The 19675-nt window shown below is 47.6% G+C and overlaps 1 protein-coding gene across 1 annotated transcript in view; it reads right to left on the bottom strand.

Moving 5' to 3' along the window:
- Positions 1–737: 737 nt before the first annotated feature.
- Positions 738–19675, bottom strand: part of LOC123389690 (translation initiation factor IF-2-like) — a 53594-nt gene continuing 34656 nt past the window's right edge. Inside the window, exons 4-6 of the mRNA XM_045071905.1 lie at positions 4488–5119; positions 4031–4205; positions 738–2833 (exon numbers count right to left, since the gene is read on the bottom strand). Coding sequence (XP_044927840.1) covers positions 2765–2833; positions 4031–4205; positions 4488–5119 — 876 coding nt within the window. The 3' untranslated portion in view covers positions 738–2764. The remainder of the gene's footprint in view (positions 2834–4030; positions 4206–4487; positions 5120–19675) is intronic.

Below are 19675 nucleotides of genomic sequence, written 5' to 3'. Positions count from 1 at the left end.
CCCGCCTCCATCCCCGGCCCCCACCCCCGCCCCCGCCCTGCCACCGCTTCGGGGCGACGGGATCGCCGCGCCGGGGCCGGAGCGAGCCATCTGCGGGCACTGTGCAAAGCGGGCGACGGCGCGAGCGGCGCTCGGCTCACACTAGCTCGTCCAGGACGCAGGTCCTTTCCCCCCCCCCCACACCCCCACCCCCCTTCCTTCCCCAGATACGGCTGATCCAGTGCCCCGAGTGGCCGAGCGTGGAGCGGACTTGGGTGGAGGAAGGCACGGAAAAGTGTACTGGAGAAAAAGTGGGGCTTTAGGGGTGGGGTGGTCTAGGAGGAGGGAGCGGGGTAGCTCCAATCGTTCCACCTTTTAAATGATCATAGATAGTATCAAGAATACATGTCACCCTTGCTTCCTTTTAAAGGCGAGGTGGACAATAAAATACAGGTAGGTTTGAGATTAAAATCATGGGTGCCAGAGGTTTCCCTTGGGCTCCGCTGCATCTGGTAGCCGACCAGTATTGGCTGACTTCCAGTTAATCTCCCGTCAAAATTATTAGGAATATGAGTATTTGCCCTTGGTTATTTGGGTTGTAGAAACAGCAGCCTTTTTTTTTTTTTCTTTTTTTTTTGGCCGGGGTGGGGGGGGGAGATCTTGCAAACATTACCTCGCAATTACCCCGCACTAACTCACTCACCCCAGAATGACCAAAGAGAGAGGTTTCATATAGGAATACACAGTTTTGACGCCTGGGTAACAAACTTTGAAGTTTATTAGGTAAGAAATTTCAAGCGCTTAAATTTCGGGCTTCCAACATAAAGCTATAGAAAATTCACTTTGGTTTGACATTTCTTGGATGAAAAATAACTGGCAAGATTTCTTTAGATAATGTGGCTCTTAAAGAGCTCCTTGGGGGTTTGCAACTTGCAAATGCTAAAGGGCATTTCTAGCGGCAGCCAGAACGTGTCTTTCACCGGGCACCGTAAACGCTTTTAATAAAGCAACCGTGTTTATGTCCTAAAGATCCTATAAAAGCCAGGACTTACAAGGGCTGTGAAGCAGAAACATTCATACCTAGTCGATTACACACTCAGTTTTTAGGTAGGATGGGGGCAAGTACTTTTTGTATGTTCCTCGAATTCAGGCAGATCAAAGGTTGAATGACTTTGGGACAACAGAGTGTTTATGAGCTATGTTAAAAGTACACTGGCAGACAACTACCACCATCTTCTGCAACACACACACACACACACACACACACACACACAAACACCTCTTTCCTAGGACATTTACAAATTCAGCCTCAAATTCATCAGACTGTGAAGAAGTCTTCTCTTTGAATAAGAATAGAGATGATAACATGTCTGAGACTATACCCTGTAGGAAACTTTTGGCACGGGATTCAAACATTGAAAAGAAGGGGGAAAAAATCAAGCTGGCCAGGGTAGGTGTCAGGGATAAGAAAAGACACTTGCTTGAGCATCCCCAGCCTTCATTCCTCCCCTTCCGCCACCCCCAGACATTCCCTCCACACCATTAGGGAAACCACACAGACGCACACAAACACACCACTCACACTTAGAATGATCGGCTATTGTATCAAGTGTTGTAACCGGGATGTGACCATTTAGGCTGGGAACAGTAATAATCTTTCAACGTGCCCATTAGATACAGGATGGAATAATGCTTCTATTGGTTGGGTCCTTTCGAGGTAAGCGGGTGTATTGAGCGAGGAAATGTGCGTTCTGTGAATGGATCAAGGCTACTTCCTTTCTTCTTTTCCGTCCTATTATTTTCTTTAAGTATCCCAGTTTGTACATATGTTAGCGCCAGCCCACAAATAAACGGGTAGGAGTCAAAGATATATGCCCTCCACACCTTAAAACCATCTGCTCAGTTTGACATTTAAAAGGAAGGAGGGCAGGGAAGGAGGAGGAGGGGGGAGGGGGGAGAAACGGAGCCCAGGGACAGAAAAGATTCAGAATCTGGAAGGAAATGGCTTGAACTTTAGCCCACAAGTTATGTCAATTGCACCTAGCGCTCGGATGCACGTTTTGCACACTCTACGCCCCGGAACTGGCGGCAGGAAAAGTTCCCTGCGAACCCCAGGAACCCTTCTGCCACTCCCGGGGGAAGGCAGGCCTGAATGGAAGTCGGGGTAACCCGCCTGGCAGACAAGGAAGCTCCCCCACCCCCCCGCCGACGCAGCGGAGGCTCGCGGCTCGCTGCGCTCTGCCGCGGCAGTTCGCAGCCCGCATTAGGGCGCAGGAGCGGCTGGTTGAAATAGGAGCGCACGCGACGCCGGGTGAGCGAGCTCGGTCCGCAGCCCAGCTCCGTGAGCTACGTACGCGGCGCCCTGTCCTGTCCCCTGCCGTCGGGGCGACGTACAGGCCGGGCTCCTGGCAGCCTCTCTTGCCCAAGCTGCGGCGCTCTCCCAGGTCTTGGGCCGCCCAAGAGCAAGGCGTGAGGCCCGAGCCCCCTATCTCCGGCGACTCTCGGTTTGTTTTCTGATAGGGGAGAAGCGATCGGTCAGGTCGGAGCCGAGAAGTCGCCTAGATACTGGCTCCATCTCTGCAACCAGGGGCCAAGCCTAGGGTCAACCCCTTCTTCAGCCCATTGGCAACACAACCCCAATAACTTTAAAGTTAACACAAGTTCTGACCGGTCTTCCAACAAATCTCATCCACGCACACTGCATTTACTTATTTATGGGAAGGGGGTCTGCAGTGAGTTCTTAGTCAAACTCCTGCAGTTACCACTTAATGCATCTGGTCCTGGGTTAAACACACGTTGCTTTGACGATTCTTCGGTGTATTTCAGCCCCTCTCCACCGTTCTTTCTTAAAGCCCTTAGACGAAGGAAGGAGGGAAGAGGGCACATAAGGAATTTAAAACCTTACAAAGGACCGTCATCAGATCCAAAACAAATCAATTCTGGGAATTTCAACTGGATCCGGTACAGAGGCCAACGTGAGCGTGGATTTCGGGAGAAAGATGCTGAAGATCCCTACCTGGACACACAAATACACAGAAAACCATCCACTCTCCACCACCGCCACCACCCAAAGAGGAGAAGAAAAAGAAAGAAAAACCAAGTCCAGGGTGCAGGCCGGCCTGCTTCCGGCTGTCGAAGGGCTGACTGACCGCCATTCTCTCATCCCCCACCCCCCTCTATCCCCTGTGCCCAGTGTGACTCCAAGCCCAACCTGGATCTGTTCTGAATGGGGGGGGGGGTAGAAATGCCACAAGATCAGTAGCAAGTAGCAGCTGCCACGTTTCTCTCTTGGGAACCCCACTGCTTGAAGCCTCCCCAGTGATGTTTGTTTAACCAACAGCTTTCAAAGTAAACAGAGGCCAGGCGCTCCAAAGAAGTTGAAATATAACCCTTACAAGAATTAGGGGGCCGGAGTGCTGGCGGAAAAAGTAATTTTTTTTAAGTAATAAAGCTTCCATTCCAAATAGGGGTCCACCACAATGCCTAAAGGAAACTAGAATTGTCATAAAAATATACATTCATCGAAAGGATTCATTACAATCAAGTGACCTCCAAGAAAAGCACCCTTCGTCCACACGCGCGCGCGCGCGCGCGCGCACACACACACACACACACACACAGAGACACACACACCTGTGAGGCTGGTTGTCAGTGAGGGAAGGGGCACATTACTAACTTGATTTTGGGGAAGTGGGCGAAAACAATCGAAGGGAGGTACATTCCCTGCCCGGGAGTAGAAAAGAGTAGGCTTGGAGCTCTGCGCCGCCAACCCTGGCTTTGCCTCAGGCACCGAACTTTCCAATATCAAGATATTAACAGATGGTGGTGAGCACATGGAGGGCTGTTACTTACATAATCCAGCCACTCCGCCCGGCCGCGGAGCCCGGCAAGGCGTCCTCCAGGCCGCGCGCGCGCCTCCCGAGGGGTGCTGTTGCCCCCCTCCCCCGAAATAACGTGCCTTTCTCCAACCCCGCCCGGATCTTTGGGGGCCAGGTTTTGGGGAGGTCGTGCTTTCAGAAAAACTATTCGCATCGATCGGGCTGTGCTTTACCTTCTTCAGTCCACAGTAGTAAAGAAGCTGGAGACCCAAGGGCAGAGGGAAGCGGAGGGACGCTCTCGGGGAGACCCGGACGCTCTCCCCCGGGATCTGGGGGGACCAGGGAGTGGAATGTTCGCAATTTACATCCCTCCTTCTTTGGCTCAGATTAGCAGGTCCTTCCCAGTCCCTGAAATACAAAGGCAGGCTCGCGGCCGCAGCCGAGGGGGAGCGGGGTGGGGTGAGGGTGTGAGTGCGAGGGGACGCCTCTGCACGCGGGGGCGCAGTGGGCAAAGTTACGCGGAGCCGCCGGGCACCGCGACGCTCCCGAGCTTCTGCAGGGTTTCAGGCGCCGCCGGTCGCGCGCGGGGAGTCCCTTCAGGCTGTGCGGCCGCCCGCTGCCTTCGCGGCCCCCGCCGCGGCCCCCGCCGCCTCCCCCGCGGCCCGGTCCCTCCCGGTGTGCCTTGTGTACCTCCGCCCGCGTGTCGGGGGACGCGTGTGTGTGCCGAGCCTCTCCCTGGCGGCGCCTCCGGCCGCCGAAACCCGTGAGGAACACGCCTGCGTGGGTTGGAAAAGTTTCGGGTTGGGAGGGAAGCCTGCGAATCGCCTCTCCTGGGCCCCGGCGGGAGCGGGGCTGCCCGGCCCGCGGCTTCCTCCCGGTCTCCTCCTCCCTCCCGGCCCTTCCTTCCTCGCCGCGGCCCCGCGCGAGGTGTCGCGGCCTCTCGGCCCGGAGTCCGCGAGCGCGAGATGCTGCGGCGGCGGCCGGGCACTCCGAGCAGAGGGCACGCCCCTCCGGCCGGCTCGGGCCCTCGGGGGTCCCGCTCGCCCCGCCGGGGCCCCGCGGCCCTCGCCTCCTCCCGGGCCGCCGCGGGGCCGGAGCCCTGCTCGGCTGGCCCGCGCTGGGCGCACGCCGGGCGCAGAGGGCAGCCACCTGCTCCCCGCGCCGCGCGGGGCAAGGACCGTCGGACGCAGCCGGGCCGGAGCTGCCCCGCGGCCCAACCCCCGCCCCGCCCGCCGCCCGCCGCCCGCCTGTTGCTGCGGGGGCCGTTCCCGCGGCGGCGCGCCCGCACCGGGGGCCGCGCTCCACCTGGCCCAGGGGGGCCTCTCCGGGGACCCAAGGAGGGGTGGGGGCTTTTGAAGGGATGGAAACCTCCCCTCCTGTCCACTCCCTTTCTTTTGTCAATTAATCTAAGGATATCTGGTCGTTACTCCAGCTTTTTTCTTTGGTCTTTCGACTCCAGGGTGTGAATTCCCAGGAGGTGCTCGATTTTTGATGGGTTTTGGGGATTTGGGGACTTCCTGTCCATCTTACTGGGCCTCTATGCAGGAGCGGGTAGAGATAAATAGGTGTAGGCCAGGCACAGAGAAGGAAGCTCCCAGTTTGGATTTATTTGGGGGAAGAGAGAGAGAAACTCTGGGAAGTTGCATTTTGTTTAAATTAGAGCAAGACAAAGTTGAAAGCCAGATTTCTCTAATTTTTCTGGTGATATTTCTTTTATGAAGTATCTAAGTGTCTGTTTGTCATCATTTTAAGATCAAAAGGAAAATCCATATGCTGCAGAGTTTTTCAAAATTGCTATTTAAATATGTTTTAAATGTTTTATCCAACGCGGAGATGACTGCTCAGAGGCAAGACCGGTGACAGGGATAGCGGGTTGGTTTGATGTGGAGCAGCGGTTCCCCAGAGTGGAAAGTAATCAGGAATCACCAAGGGAGCTTTTCAAAAAACAAAGATTTCTGGGCCCACCCCGGCTAGGCAATCAGTGGGAGGACCTGGGCGTCTGGGGGGTCATGCTGTGTTTCCAATTACTGCTCAGTTACTGATTCTGCAACCTTAGGTGTGTTACTTAATCTGTCTGAGCCTCAGTTCTTTTCATCTGTTAAGTGGGGATAATATCCAGCTTACAGAGTTATAGAGAGTAAAATTGTTCAACGTATGACTGGAGCCAAGGGAACCTATTTTCTCTACAAGTGTGTGCTCTACACATGCGCACTGATCTTACTGATCTAGTCTCCTTTTATACAGAACGCCCCGCCCCAATATTTTGATGAAGCTAACCGGAGGGTCATTTGATAGGTACACATAGGCACATTTTAGCATATGCTTAGCTGCAACTTTGAGCCATTTTTGTGCACACATCTCACCTTTTAGGGCATAAACAGTAGAATTAGTGCATGTTTGGAAGCTAGGCTCTCTGCTCTTGGACTTAGGCCTGTCCATCCTGGCAGACAGAAATCATTCAGTGATCTGAAGTCTGCTCCTCTCACCTTCCCTGCTTTATAGATGGCAGACGTTTCCTACGGAAGCTGCCCATCAGACCAATGAAACCACAAGACAAAAAGTTCTATTCAAGAAGGGAACAACAAGAAGGAAAAAAAGGTCAACAATCCTAGGTAAAAAAAGACAAATGTGTATCATCTATGGTATGTTTTTACATGTCTGATGAACAATTCCCCCAAATCTGGGTAAGGTAAACTACAACCCTTCCTGAAATTATTTTCAAAGCAATGAACACAAGCACACCCCAACATCCTTACGAGGGGGCCCAGCCAAAGATTGCTGCCAGAAGGCAAAGAAAGATAGGCAGGAAGATGTCAGCCCCCGCTGTGGTTCTGCAGTAGTGTGAGAGGAAGAAAGCCAGAGAAGGGGAATGGGCTGAATGAGCAGAGAAACATCAAGAAGGGTGACCGTTTTAGAACTGGAGAAGGCTGTGAGTAGCTAATTATACATCCCCAAAAAGGTATTTGCTGGTACCCTCCAAAAGCTTGAGATAAGTAATCAGGGTGTTTCCTGGGCCGGGATAAGGGACAGATGGCCAGCTTGGGGCATCTGTGGGCCCAGTCCCTAGTGAATGACCCCAGGGGTTGGGAGGAGGCACTCTCTGAGTGACAGGGAGGTCAAGCATCACCCCTAGATGCCTGTCTTCCTAGGGTTTGTGGATATCTCTGGGCAAATGTGGAAGATTCGTGCTCTCTGGACCTCAGGGAAATGGCTGTGACTCTAGGGGACAAAACAAAGAACCTCAAGACAAACACAGAGAAACACACATCTGGGGCCAAGCTGCAGGTAGGCAGGTGGCACTGACTTCTTACTCCCTGGGTAGAAGGAGTCCTTTGGCCTGTACTTGAGATCCTGGTGGAGAGGTGGGGGGAGGAGGGGCCAAGGGGCAGAGGCTGAGGGGGTATAGTGTGGGGTGATGGGCAGAATTTGGAGGGGTGGGGGGGAAGTGAGGGTGGGAGGGGGGTGGTCAGGGGTCAGGAGAGAAGGTAGGTGTATGCACCGCAGAACCCAAGTTGGAGAGGTCCTGGGGTTCAAGGGAGCAGAGTTAAGGGGAGAGAGCAGCCAGTGTGGGGCGGCGGTGGGGGGGGGGGGTGTGTGCCTGTGACTGGAAAGAGGCAAGGAGCACCAGTTCCCCTGCAAGGCAGCTCACTGAGGCCTGAATGGTGCATGGAAGTGTGTCTGGAGGGCTGAAGGGGAGGCAGCAGAAAAGGTCTGGAGGCCAAGGGTGACCTTTGCTCAAGGGAGGATGAAAGGTACAGTGACTGGGCTTCCTCAGGCCCTCACTAGCCAGCTGAGACTTAGGAACCCCCTGGCTGGCTTGACAGGGAAGCCCTGGGACCCTGCTTCAGGGCTGACTCAGGCCGGGTGTGGCACCCTGGGGCCTCCCCCTGAGGGTGTGGGAGCTGGCAGGTGTACAGTGGGGGGTACCCTGTTCCCTGCTCCCTTTTTCTTCTGTAGGCAGAGCCCTTTGCCCCCAGCAGGGCCTCCCTTCCTGGGCCCCATTCCTACTGTAGGCCTAGTGTTGCTCCCCATGCCCCAGGTCCCCTGGGCCTTCTCCTTTTCCCGCACAGATAAAGCACTCTCACCCCCCAATCTCCTCCGTGCTGATCTGATGGTAGTGCCTGGGGGAGCGTGCAGAAGGCAGGAGGGGTGCATAACCCAAAGTGGACTCTAAGAAAATGGAATAACACAATTCAACAGACAGCTGATGTTCACAACGCCGTGCTGAGAACGTCAGTTGGTGACCCCATTGAGGGAGCAGAGTGGACTGGAGGGTTTGGGGTGTTAGTCAACATGGGTGGATAGTTCTATGTTTGAATACTTCAGTTTCTGAAACTTAGGAGCACAAGTCTAGAAGATTCTGGATGAGGGGCAAAAGTGGCCACACCTCCTCCTCTCTGCATCCCATCGTGTTTGAGTGAGAATTCAGAAAGAAGCAAATAGATGTGGTTATAAGCAATGATGGACAATTCAGCATTTCTAGAGCACTTCCAGTGTTATAACTGGGCCCGAGGCTCTACACCATGCTGCCATTTTTAAATTCTAAAATCCTGTCGATGGTGAGACACACTCAATTTAAAGATGGCCTTTGAGAGAAAAAACAAAACATGATGACCCTGAAATGTACCAGGGATTGTAAGACACACTGATTTCAGGAACATAATACAGCAAGAAAAAGTGAAACTTAGAAGGGTAGAAGCAAAGTATATTAAGGGTAGTTCTCTCAAGAGCCCTGCTAAGAATTATCCCCACTGTAAGGATGAATAGACTGAGGCTGGGGAAGGTTTCACCACTTGCTCAAGGCCACAAAGCTGGCAATTTTCAGTCAGAATTAGCACCCAGGTTTGCCTGTGGTCAGAGCTGGAACAGTTTCTCCCAGGGCACATAACCCCGGCAAGACTGGGCTTCGTCAGCTTTTTCTAGCCCCAGTTCCACATCTCGACCCTTTTACCATCAACGCCCCCTCCCCCACCCTCTAAGCTATGGAGATTTCCATGAGGAGCAAGTAATTCATTGGGGAGAAAAGGTACAAAATAGTCAAATGACATTCTTCAGATTCAAATAGAGTCTTTAAAAGGGTAAAAACCATGCATGCCAGGTTTTGCCGTGCACTGCAGGAAGTCGATGAATTCAAGGATCCCTGTATTGCTGAAAATAGAATTGTAAAAAATAAAAGGGGTGGGGGGAGAAAGTGAACGAAACTAATCCTATTAAACGTGGTAGCATGTTTTTGTGGCACGCAGGGAGAGATTAAGCACAGGAAAGGGGATAAGTACTGCTTCAGTTTCACTAAACTAATGTGACAACTTGTCATTGGAAATCTTTGCAGCTTGTTAGTAGATGACTAGCTGATTCAGAAGTGTTTTCTATCATTCCCTTTGTGTCTCCTGTGAGGTTTTTTTTTTTTTTTAAATTTTCTTTCTTTTCCTGTTTCTTTCTTACCCACGCTGCTCTATTTTGCTTTTTAATCCTTCGTGTCTCCTTCAAGTCAAAACATTTAGCTTGCTCTAATCAAGATTTGGTTTTGAAGATGCCCTTTGACCTCCAGGGGCCCAGAGAAGCCCCCTGAGGGGACTACCCTCCATCCCCAGCCCAGCGTAGGTCAGTCCTGTGGGTGCAAAACGCGGGCTTCCGGGGCAACACTCTCATTTCGAAGATTTTATTTTTCAACCATCCTCCCCCTCTCCACTTCCTCCTTGAGTTCTTTTCTTGTTTTAATCTTTTATGCTCTCCTGTTCGCCTTTCACTTCCGGGCTTCTGATTTTTTTTCTTTCCCTCACTTTCCCTTTCTCTGCTCTTTTCTTTCTTCCCTCACCTGCTCACTTTCTCCATCTGCTCTTTTATTTCTTTTCCCTTTTCCACACACCCCAGTAACTCTCTTATTCGAGAGATCGAATCGAACAGATAAGACTGTGAGATTCATAGAGGAAAGTTGTGGCTCCTTCACCGTGGTTGCCACATTGAAGTAACTGCTGCTTGAGGGGGCAGTGTCCTGGGGAGGAGGGTGTCCAGGGCCCATCCCAGATGGGGAACAAAAGGCTGATCTCAGTCAAAAGGAAGCAAGAACTTTAGGCTCGGTCACTGCCTTTCCAAAGCAGGTGGTTAGCATGTTTGGAAATGTGGCCTCCGGCCCTCTCTCTCTTGCTTTGGCATGGCTCTCCCACCTTCCTCCTCCCTCCCCCGCTCCAACTTTCCCCACTGGCTTACCACCAGAGGCGAGATGTTGAGTCAATGGAAAAACAACATTCGCCAACATTAAAGGGAGACTGTTTGGAAAAGGAAGGCCCTGCTGAGGTGCAGAGGAAGTCTGTGTATTAACACGGGCCACCTCTTATCTGGGGCAGCTGGGCCCGAGCTGCCTGGGCTGGTCCCCAGGCTTTGCCAAGAGGCCTTCAGCAGAGAGGACAGGCCGCCTTGCAGACTGGGGGGCTGATCCTCATCCAGGACCCGAGCATCCCAGCATTTTAGAGACAAAAAGGCCTTGCTTTTCTCCCAGAGGCTTCATGGGGAAACCTGCCCCAATAAGCAAAGTCTTGCAAAATAATAATAATAATAATAATAATAATAATAATAATTATAAAATAAAAAGCAGCAGTTCTCAGGGCTTTTATACCTGGACTTAGACCCAGGCCCTCTTGTTTCCAGTCCTTTCCAAGACTCTCAAGCCCTGTAAGGACTGGCCATTCTGATCTGAATGTGATTTATGGGGAAAAACAAGCTAAAGTGACCCAAAGGAGAATTAAGAAAGAAACAACAATCAACACACAAAAACACGTGGGTAAGTGGGTAAGGGCGCACTGGCTCTAAATTGCTTACCGTTAAGTCTTGAGCCAGGTCCTGATGGAAAGATAAGGGCAATCTTTAATCAGTCAATAATTAACCGAAGCTCCATGAATGGTCCAGTCAACCAAGTCCTGCTGACACCTTCAGAACCCTGCTTCAGTGGGAGGGTTAGCTGGAAGCTTTTGACAGACCCCCACTCATGGATCACCCTAAGAGGGGTAAAGTTATGCCTGGACCTGCCAGAGAAACCATTTGGTCAATTTCTGCAGATTTCACTTTTCACTCCCCCCATCTCTCCACCAGGATCTCAAGCACAGGCCACAGTGCCCCTTCTGTGTTGTGCATAAAACAGTCTGGAGATCCATTCTGGTTCCAGGTCAGTTTGAAGCAAATCCCAGATGTGATCTGCTCGTGGCTACCCCAGTTTTCCTAGAGGACCATATCTCTTCTTCCCTGCTTTGCTCATCATAGTAATTTGCTCATTTTTGTAGTTTGTTCCCAGTGTCTGTAGGTATTTCTAGTCTCAGTTTCTCAATGTCCACATTTCTTAATTTGTGATAAAAGCAGAAACGCTTCTGAAGTGATCAGCAACCAGATAGCCCTACCAAAGCATGAAAATAATTTTTGAGTTTTAAATAAGTAGACGATGAAAAGACTAATAAATATTAATTTTTGTCTTTCTGGTAGATCATGTTCTTTTCACTTCCAACAGACACAAATTTTTAGGAGAGGCTTAAGTCCTAAATGGTTTTTTTTTTTTTTTTAAAGATTTTATTTATTTATTCGACAGACAGAGATCACAAGTAGGCAAAGAGGCAGGCGGTAGGTGGGGGGGGGGTGGACGCAGGGTCCCTGCTGAGCAGAAAGCCTGATGCGGGGCTCCATCCCAGGACCCTGGGATCATGACCTGAGCTGAAAGCAGAGGCCTTACCCACTGAACCACCCAGGCGCTCCTGTAAATGGTTTTTAATTTCATTTTTTTGTTTTTGCTTTGCTTTGTTCTATACAACATCTAGTGTGTTATGATACACTTTTAGTTACACTATTAGATGAGAAAAAAAACAGTGTATTAAGTGTGGTTTGAATTTTTCCTAAAGTTAAGCTGTAGGTCATGACAGGGTGACAGTCCTTGAAGTGTTCTCCTAATTTCGTCTACTCAAGCCATTTAAGAAATCTGTTCTTTTAGACACGGGGGGTGGGGGGGATGGGGGGATGGGATATAAGAATGTGGCTTGATAATGAATCCATCTCCATCCCCCAAATAACAAAAACTGAATGTTTGGCTACTAAGGTATCAGTGATGTTCTTCCTACATTGTCAAAGATGGTTCATCCATTTACACTTCTGTTGGTTCCCCAGCTCTGCCTCTGTCATCACCAACACATCATTCTCCTCCCCTAATAGAACTCAGTAGTCTGGGTGCTCAATTAATCGTTGGCTGCTTGGGGGAGTTGCCAATGAGTGGAAATTCTGCCAATGATCTGTGACACCCTTTTCAACAAACATTAATTGAACGACATTTCTTTTTTCCCCAAACCATCCATCTGTCCTTTCTTATGCAACTTCTGAGTTTCAAAAGGGTAGAAGGCAAGCTTTCTTTTGGTCACACATTTGACCCAAGAGGGCAATCTATGAATTTAAAAAAATGTAAGCAAACTACAGTCTTATAAATAAGTTTATGAGAGTCATCTTTTTTTTTTTTAATTTTATTTATTTATTTGACAGAGATCACAAGTAGGCAGAGAGACAGGAAGAGAGAGAAAGGGAAGCAGGCTCCCTGCTGAGCAGAGAGCCCCAATGTGGGGCTTGATCCCAGGACCCTGAGATCATGACCTGAGCTGAAGACAGGCTTAACCCACTGAGCCACCCAGGCACCCCCAAGATTCATCATCTTGAAGCAACATGTTAAATATAAAACCAATTAGACCCAGCCTTCTTTTCTGTTTGCCGATTAAAATTTCTTGCTCTCATGAAAGCAGTTAGTAAATGGCTAGATTCAATGTTGCTGTGATCATTCGGGGGTACAAGTGGGAATGGGAAGGGTAAGAAGAAAAACAGATTTTTTTTTTTAAAACTAGTCACTAAATTCGTAGGTAAACAAATCTAGGACCCAGTTTTCTTGGGGTTTCTGTTAACTTTTTATTGTTTTATAATATGGAAAAGTATTATCTTGCCTGTAAGAATGCTGTTAAGTGAAGCAGAGGACATAAATCAAGTTGCTGTGTGGTCATGTTGCTTGGATATTAAAATGAGATTTTAAAGAATGAAACTGGAGTCTATTTTTCAACAGGTGGAAAGGTATTTATAATTACACTAATAATTTTTGAATATCATATTAATGAAGATAGGGAGACATAGACCTTGACATCTGCATGTTGAGTTACATTCACTGTGAAAAAAAATGTTGTTTACCCCTCGAGAATTTCTTAAGAAAAAGAAAAATCAATCTCCATCAATGAGCAATATTTTTCTCCCCAAGGGATATTGATTTGAACATTGACTTCACAATGGGTGAGTTATTTCCCTCAGACCCCCTATTATGAATTGTTCAGTGACATGTCTTTTATGAGCTAATAAACAGGTTGTTTCTAGTGTAGCAATCTCGTCGTGGAGATTCCAACTTCTGAGTTGTGATTGGTTGGGAATAGTTTAGCTTTTGTATGTGAAGTATTTCTACAGGGTATATTCCAAGTTTAAAAACCAATATCTCCCCTCTTCCTTTTTAAATGAAATAAAGCTCTTTCTGTACTTCTGAGGGAAAAATCAGGGGGCAGTGAATAATTCCCTTTGCTGTTTGCTCCTACCACGCGGCCTCTCAGCTTGTGCGTGGACCCATGACTCATGCGTAGTCATACACATGTCTTCACGATTCCCTTTTCTCTCTTTATGTCATGGCACAATATTGGCATCTCTAATTTTGAAAATAAACCAGATTTTCAATTTACCAGAGAAACCAGTACGTAAAGGACCACCGCTGTGGGTGGAAGCAGAGGAAAGGGTAGATGGTGTTGAATTTTTGTCAACATGAATGCTCACTCTTCAATTTATCTGTTAGGGTGTGTGTATAATGTATTTTCTTAATGAGCTTCTTAAAGGGCGAATTTAGAATTTATATGAGATCGCCTTTGGGTTTATTCATCCATCCATTTATTCTTGAACAAATATTAATTTACCGCCACATCCTGTGCCAAACACCGTGCTCAGCATTGATGATAATGATAAGTCAGACCCATCTGAGGCAGTCACAGGGTGGCTGGGAAGACATTAGGTCAGAGAGTTATGAATACATGTTGACACGAAACACTTTAGGAGCCCCGAGGCTTAGCTTCAGGGAAGCAGGGAGTATCAAGGAAGCCTTCAGGGAGAAGGTGAGCATAAGCCCAGTTAATTAATCAGACCATGGGCTGAGGAGAGGAACAGAAGTGCGTTCCCTGTTGCACCGTGAGAGAAATCTTAAGCAAGTCGCCACACCTCTCTGAGCCTTAGTTTCCTTGTCTGCCAACTGGGCGTAATAATACTTGCCTTATGAGATTGTCGTGGAGATTAAATGAGAATGCATGAAAAGCTTCAACACTGTGCACAAAGTAGGCACTCCATAAACGTTTGTGGCAGAGCTGTAAGGAAATGATGTCATAACGCACTCTAATATTAATCCAACAAGTATTTATTGGGCACCGATTGGGTGTGTTGTGTCCTGGTGCTGGGTCCCAGGTGAGACACCATGATGGTGGGGTGAGGGACAGGATGGCGGGCGGCACGTGCGTGTCACTGAGGAGACACACTGCTTCTGTGCTTGGCGACCTGGACGTGGGCTCTTGCAGTGGGGTTCAGAGCCTCCCGGGGGGAGGCCTGGAGGAGGAAGAGGAGCCAACCTTTGTCCTGCCAGACCAGGAAGGGCCAGATGTGGCTGTGGTGGCCTCAACACAGGCAGAGGACAGGCAGACTTGTTCTTGTGTGATTCCTAAGTTTCCTTTAGTTTTCTTGGGTGCTCACTGGCTCTCTGTAGCTAGATTACAGTCCCTTAAAAACCAAAACAAACCAAATCAAGACTCCCATCTGTTAGCTGTGGCCTGTTATAATGTGGCACCTCTGGTATACACCCAGGAGACATGACTAGGTCTTCATACTTCCCTCTTCTAAGCATGCTGAAAACTCCAGTTGTTTCTTAGGCCCAGTCAGTTTCAGAGGGCTCAGATTTAAATGCTTGCTTTTGTGCTTATTAAAGAGATTCATGAATTGGGAATTGTGATCGTGTCACTGCCTAAAACTCTTCGCACTGCTCTTAGGATAAAGTCCAAAATCCTGAATGTGCCTGACAAGACTTTGCATAATCTGGCTTCTGTCCTGGGCTCCTGCCTCATCTCCTGGAACTGCCCGTCCTCCCCGAGTCTCCACATCCCTGGCCTTGCTCCTGCTGCTTCCCTGCCCGCCAGCGCCCTTGTACAGGCGGCTGCCCACGCGCGTGCGCACAAGGTCTCCCCAACCCTTCCTCCGGACGGACTCCCCACCTTAGGGGCCCACTTCAAAGTATTTGCTCAGGAAGGGCCTCCCTCATTTCCTAAGTTAGACACTTGAATGATACAGGCTCATATCAGCTAGAGTTTTCTTTTATTCTGCTCACCATAATTGCAATAAATTATTACAACGTAAGCTTTATTCATCCAACAAATATTCTTTGAGCCCTTGATGTGGCCTAGATGTCGGGAATGCCACACAGACAGACAGAGTCTCTGTCCGTGGAGCTCGTGAGCGAGGCAGTGAGTGAGAGGTGCCTACAGATGGGGTATGGTATCAGGCTGTGTTGAAAACTCTGGAAAATAGTTAAGCCGGGTACGGGGGCAGAGCGGGCTGAAGGTAATTTGGGAAGGATAAGAGGGCAAGCTTCTGGCTGTCCTGTTCAGTGCAGAATTCCCAATGGCCAACACAATGCCCGGCATCTGGAAAGTACCTGACGAAGAATTGCTGAATGAAAATCAGGTTGGTTCCAGTAGACCGGAAGGAGTGAAGGGCTGAAGAAGGCTAATAGAGCAATGCTTGCTTCTCTCCAAGTTCCGTGACTGTGTCTGGGAAGATGTCATCTTGCCAGCTCACCCCGCTTTTGTTAGGAATCCACATCCAACCTAACTCCCTGCTGAAGCTGACTATAATCACACCTTTGGGGTGGTAACATTGCACAGGTTCTTCCTTAATTGCCACGGGCCAAATAGCAACTGGTTGGTGAATGAAATGTTTATGCTTTGAAGAATTGATGTTCTAATCGGTTTCTATTTATGCCAATGATCAACTATTTCTCAGTGAGGAGGAGGGGGATTTTTTTTTTTTTTTTTTTTTTTTTTTTTTTTTTTTTTTTTTTTGTGATATCTGTGCATCTAAGTGACTAATGAAGTCAATCTGGGCTTGGCAGATTTTGCCACAACTTGGACAGACGTGGCGCTCATGATGGTGTGTTACTTCTCAGCTTGCTGGTTCCCTTGTTCCCATTGCAATGATCTCATTTTTGGCATTTTCCTTTCACAGCGTTATCTTCCCATTTTGCACGATGCTGCGGTGGGGCTCAGGCTAAAGGCACGGTCTGCCACTTCTCTTTCAACCAACCCTGTCTTAAAGACTATTCTGAAGACCAAACCTATTCCATTAGCTCTATTTTGTTTTAATTTGGGTGGAATGGTGGAGGTGGGGAATTCATGCTCTCACAGGTTTTTTTTTTTCTCTACTTTGGAGAGAACTGGACCTTGGGGCTCAGTGTGACTTGAGAGTCAGACTAATTGCGTCCATTCTCTTGTCTTGGTTTTAAAAAAGAACTGCACAGCAGAAAGGAAGTGCACGATCGGGATGGTTCCCATGTTCTTCTGTGAACCCAGCACACCTTTCCTATGGTGTGGTCACCTGGCCCCACTTCTCCCATAAAGCAGTGTCTTTCCCTGCCCTAGGGGCCCTTTCTGGTTCTGCACCTTTATATATAGGAGCCCATTGCTTTGTTTGTACCACTCTTTTGACAGAAAAAAACCCAAAGTCCATTCTGTAAGTTCATTTTGGCTCCAGTCCCCACGGTTTTAGTCTGTCCCACCCCTTTCCCTCTGTGCATCACACTGTTTATCTCCACAACCAGATCCCAGACTCCCCAACAGAGAGTCACATAGTTTGTATCTACCATTAACTAGCTCCCCAACCACCCCGTGCTCTAACCAGAGGGTTTCCGGCAGTTGCTGCTCAGGGCTTTACAGGAGAGGAAGATTGGAAAGGAAAGGACTCTGTTCCCAGCTTCGCACTGTTTCCTTTAAGCTTACCAGTTTGTAATTATATATTTACTTATCTTTCTACGTATTGACTGCGCTCCCTTCCCTCAAGCTCTAAGCCTCATAAAGGCTAGAAAACGTGTCTGCTTTGTTGACCAAGGTATGCCTGATGCTGGCCAGAGCAAACATGTGTACTGAATCCCGGTGGAGGCCAGGAGTGAATGCAGAGGAGAGGAGCTTATTCCGGGCGGATTTTCACTTACCCTAAAGAAGTGAAATGAAAGCAAACTTTGGTGGTTTTGTTGAACTGTGGGCAAATCGGTATGGACAGAGAAATTCAATGAACTGTATTCAACAATTTTTGTTCCTGGGCTAGAATCACGAGACTAAGACCTGGGATTCTTGGTCCCACCTCTTTTGGGGCATTAAAAACCAGAACCAAAAACGAAAACATCAAGCCCAAACCTTGGCACATTACACCACCCAGATTTTTTTCTTTGTCTCAAAGAAGGCTCAGCTGAACAGCAGATTCCTGACCTAGCGCAACAATCACAAACTCCAACAACCTCAGCTGTCCCAGATGATGTCACAAAACCCTTAAGAATGCTCACTGCTGAGTTGGGCACAGATCCAGCAAACACAATTCTTCCTGCCAGTTATTCAGGGTCTTTGACAGATTAGGTGGTCTTTTTTCTTCTGCTGCTGCTTCTTTTTTTTTTTTTCCTCCAACCTCTTAAAAGGCGGTTCAGTTTACCTCTAAGCAAGACATTAGCTCTGGCTGCCCCAAATAACATTTTAATTGAAGTCTCAGTCCAAACAAATGCCCAGCCTCTTTATTAACCCCAACAGTGTAATTTTTCAACCTAAGACTGATTCAGGGGGAAACTGTCTCACTTAAACTGCTACGCACTGGGACATGGCATTTTCCCTCAACCAGTCTCTTTTCTGACCTTGATTTGAACCTTAATCTCTTCTAACGATGTTTTCTTTATTAGCTGCTCACAGCCGTGGCACAAGACTAATTTTCCTGTTTTTAGACTCTCAGTTTACAGAGGTATTTCACTCCCCTTTTTTGCCCCCAAAAGTCACCAAGATTTCATGGACCTCTTTGGGAAAGGGAAGGGAATACCTATTTTGCACATTTGTTGTCTTTTTTTTTTTTTTTAGTAAATTAAATAGCTGCTTTGCAAAATGTTCTGTAGAATTTTAGATTGTATTTTTTGAGGCACATTCAAGTTTAGGTACAAAGAAATCATACTCTGAATTGTCAGAAAAACCTGAAAAAAAACCCCACCCTTTTAAATGATTACAAAAGATTTTTCGTCAATAGCCTGGTCCACACTTATAAAGTGAAAACTAAGGCTATTATCTGAGTAATTCAGGCAAAAACAATATGTTTTTATTAGAGACCTCTAATCTTTTGGGGGAGATCTGAATTATCCAGATAATTGCTGTAATTCCTTTCTTCATTTTTACACTTAAACATAATCAATGAGTACTGACAGAGAAAATTTTTCCTTCGTTACACCTTCCCATTATTTGATACTGGTAAAATGATCCAAATTAAGAAGAAAAAAAGCGCACCCTTTTCAATAACAATGAAAAAAAAAGTGTTTCTCTATTTGGAGTATACCTTAATATAGCAGAACTATGTAGGTAGAAAAACAGTGCTTATGATCATGTGCTCAATTAGATTTATTATAGGTTTTTGTACTTTTTGGCATTAGCGTGGAAGCATATTGGTTATTATTTTTTATAACCTAATTGGAGGCTTTGTATCTAGTTATCCCTCTGTTCTCAGCTTAATACAATAGTTTGTTGATTGCAAAAATTACATTCTGTGACTTTAAAGTCCTAGAACTAGGATTGCCATTGAAAGTTGGGGATTCAGCCTGGTGTTTGGAGGGCAGCGACCATGTGCCCTCTGGGTGAGAGGAGGTGGGCAGCTGGGAACAATTGTCTGTCCCCCGCGGTGTTCAATGGCATTAGCAGCGTGTTGGCACGATAAACTTTGCCTTCATTTCGCTGGCTCAAACAATTAGTGGGATTGAATCAGAGTTCTACTAGATCATAGTTTATTATATGTTATTAAATTCCATTATTTAAGAAGTTGCTGCTATGATTATAAAACTTCCCAACATATCCTGCAAAGCCCTCATCTCCATTCCTGGTGCATTTCCTTTTACATTTATCTTTGGCTTCTCTGATGGACAAGTTTGTTTTTTTTTTTTTTTTGTTTTTTTTTGCTCTCCCCTTTGTACTTATTTAAAGAGCTAAGAGCTAATTTGAAAAATACATCTACGAAAGGACAACAAAAATGAGATGTGAAAAAAAAAAACTGGATGAAGATTCTTAATTAGTCCATTATTTGACACGCACGATTTAACATGGTATGCTTAGCATTGTGCATTCCCCAAAAGAACAAGGCTCTTTTTTTTTTTTATCCCAAACTTTAACTCTCTCTCATTCATTATATCCCTTCTTGTCACTTTCCATTAGCTGATCATGACATCCTTTGCTGGAAGGGCGAGCAGGCAGATTACTTCCAAACTGGTGTAAATGACACTCAAAAGACTGGCCTAAAGGGGGTTCTGTGGTGGCAACCAGCTCCTCAGCCCCTGGAGTTGGAGAATGTCATTTCAATAATATATTGGAGTCCATTGTCACATCATTTCTGTAGCAACTTGGCAACGTCCCAGAAGTGGCAGGAGCGGGTCTTCTACCGTGAGGGAATCTGATGTTATCACTATCACCGATGATAGTAATAATACAGTGGAATAGTATAGTAATTTAATTATTAATAATAATTATTATTATTAATAGTATATGCTATTAATAATACATAGTAATAATATTAAT

The sequence above is a fragment of the Mustela putorius genome, unplaced genomic scaffold (assembly GCF_011764305.1).
Source record: "Mustela putorius furo isolate JIRA1106 unplaced genomic scaffold, ASM1176430v1.1 tig00003993_pilon_pilon_pilon, whole genome shotgun sequence".
NCBI lineage: Eukaryota > Metazoa > Chordata > Mammalia > Carnivora > Mustelidae > Mustela > Mustela putorius.
The sequence above is the reverse complement of the archived record's forward strand: the minus strand, read 5'-3'. Positions and strand labels throughout refer to the sequence as shown.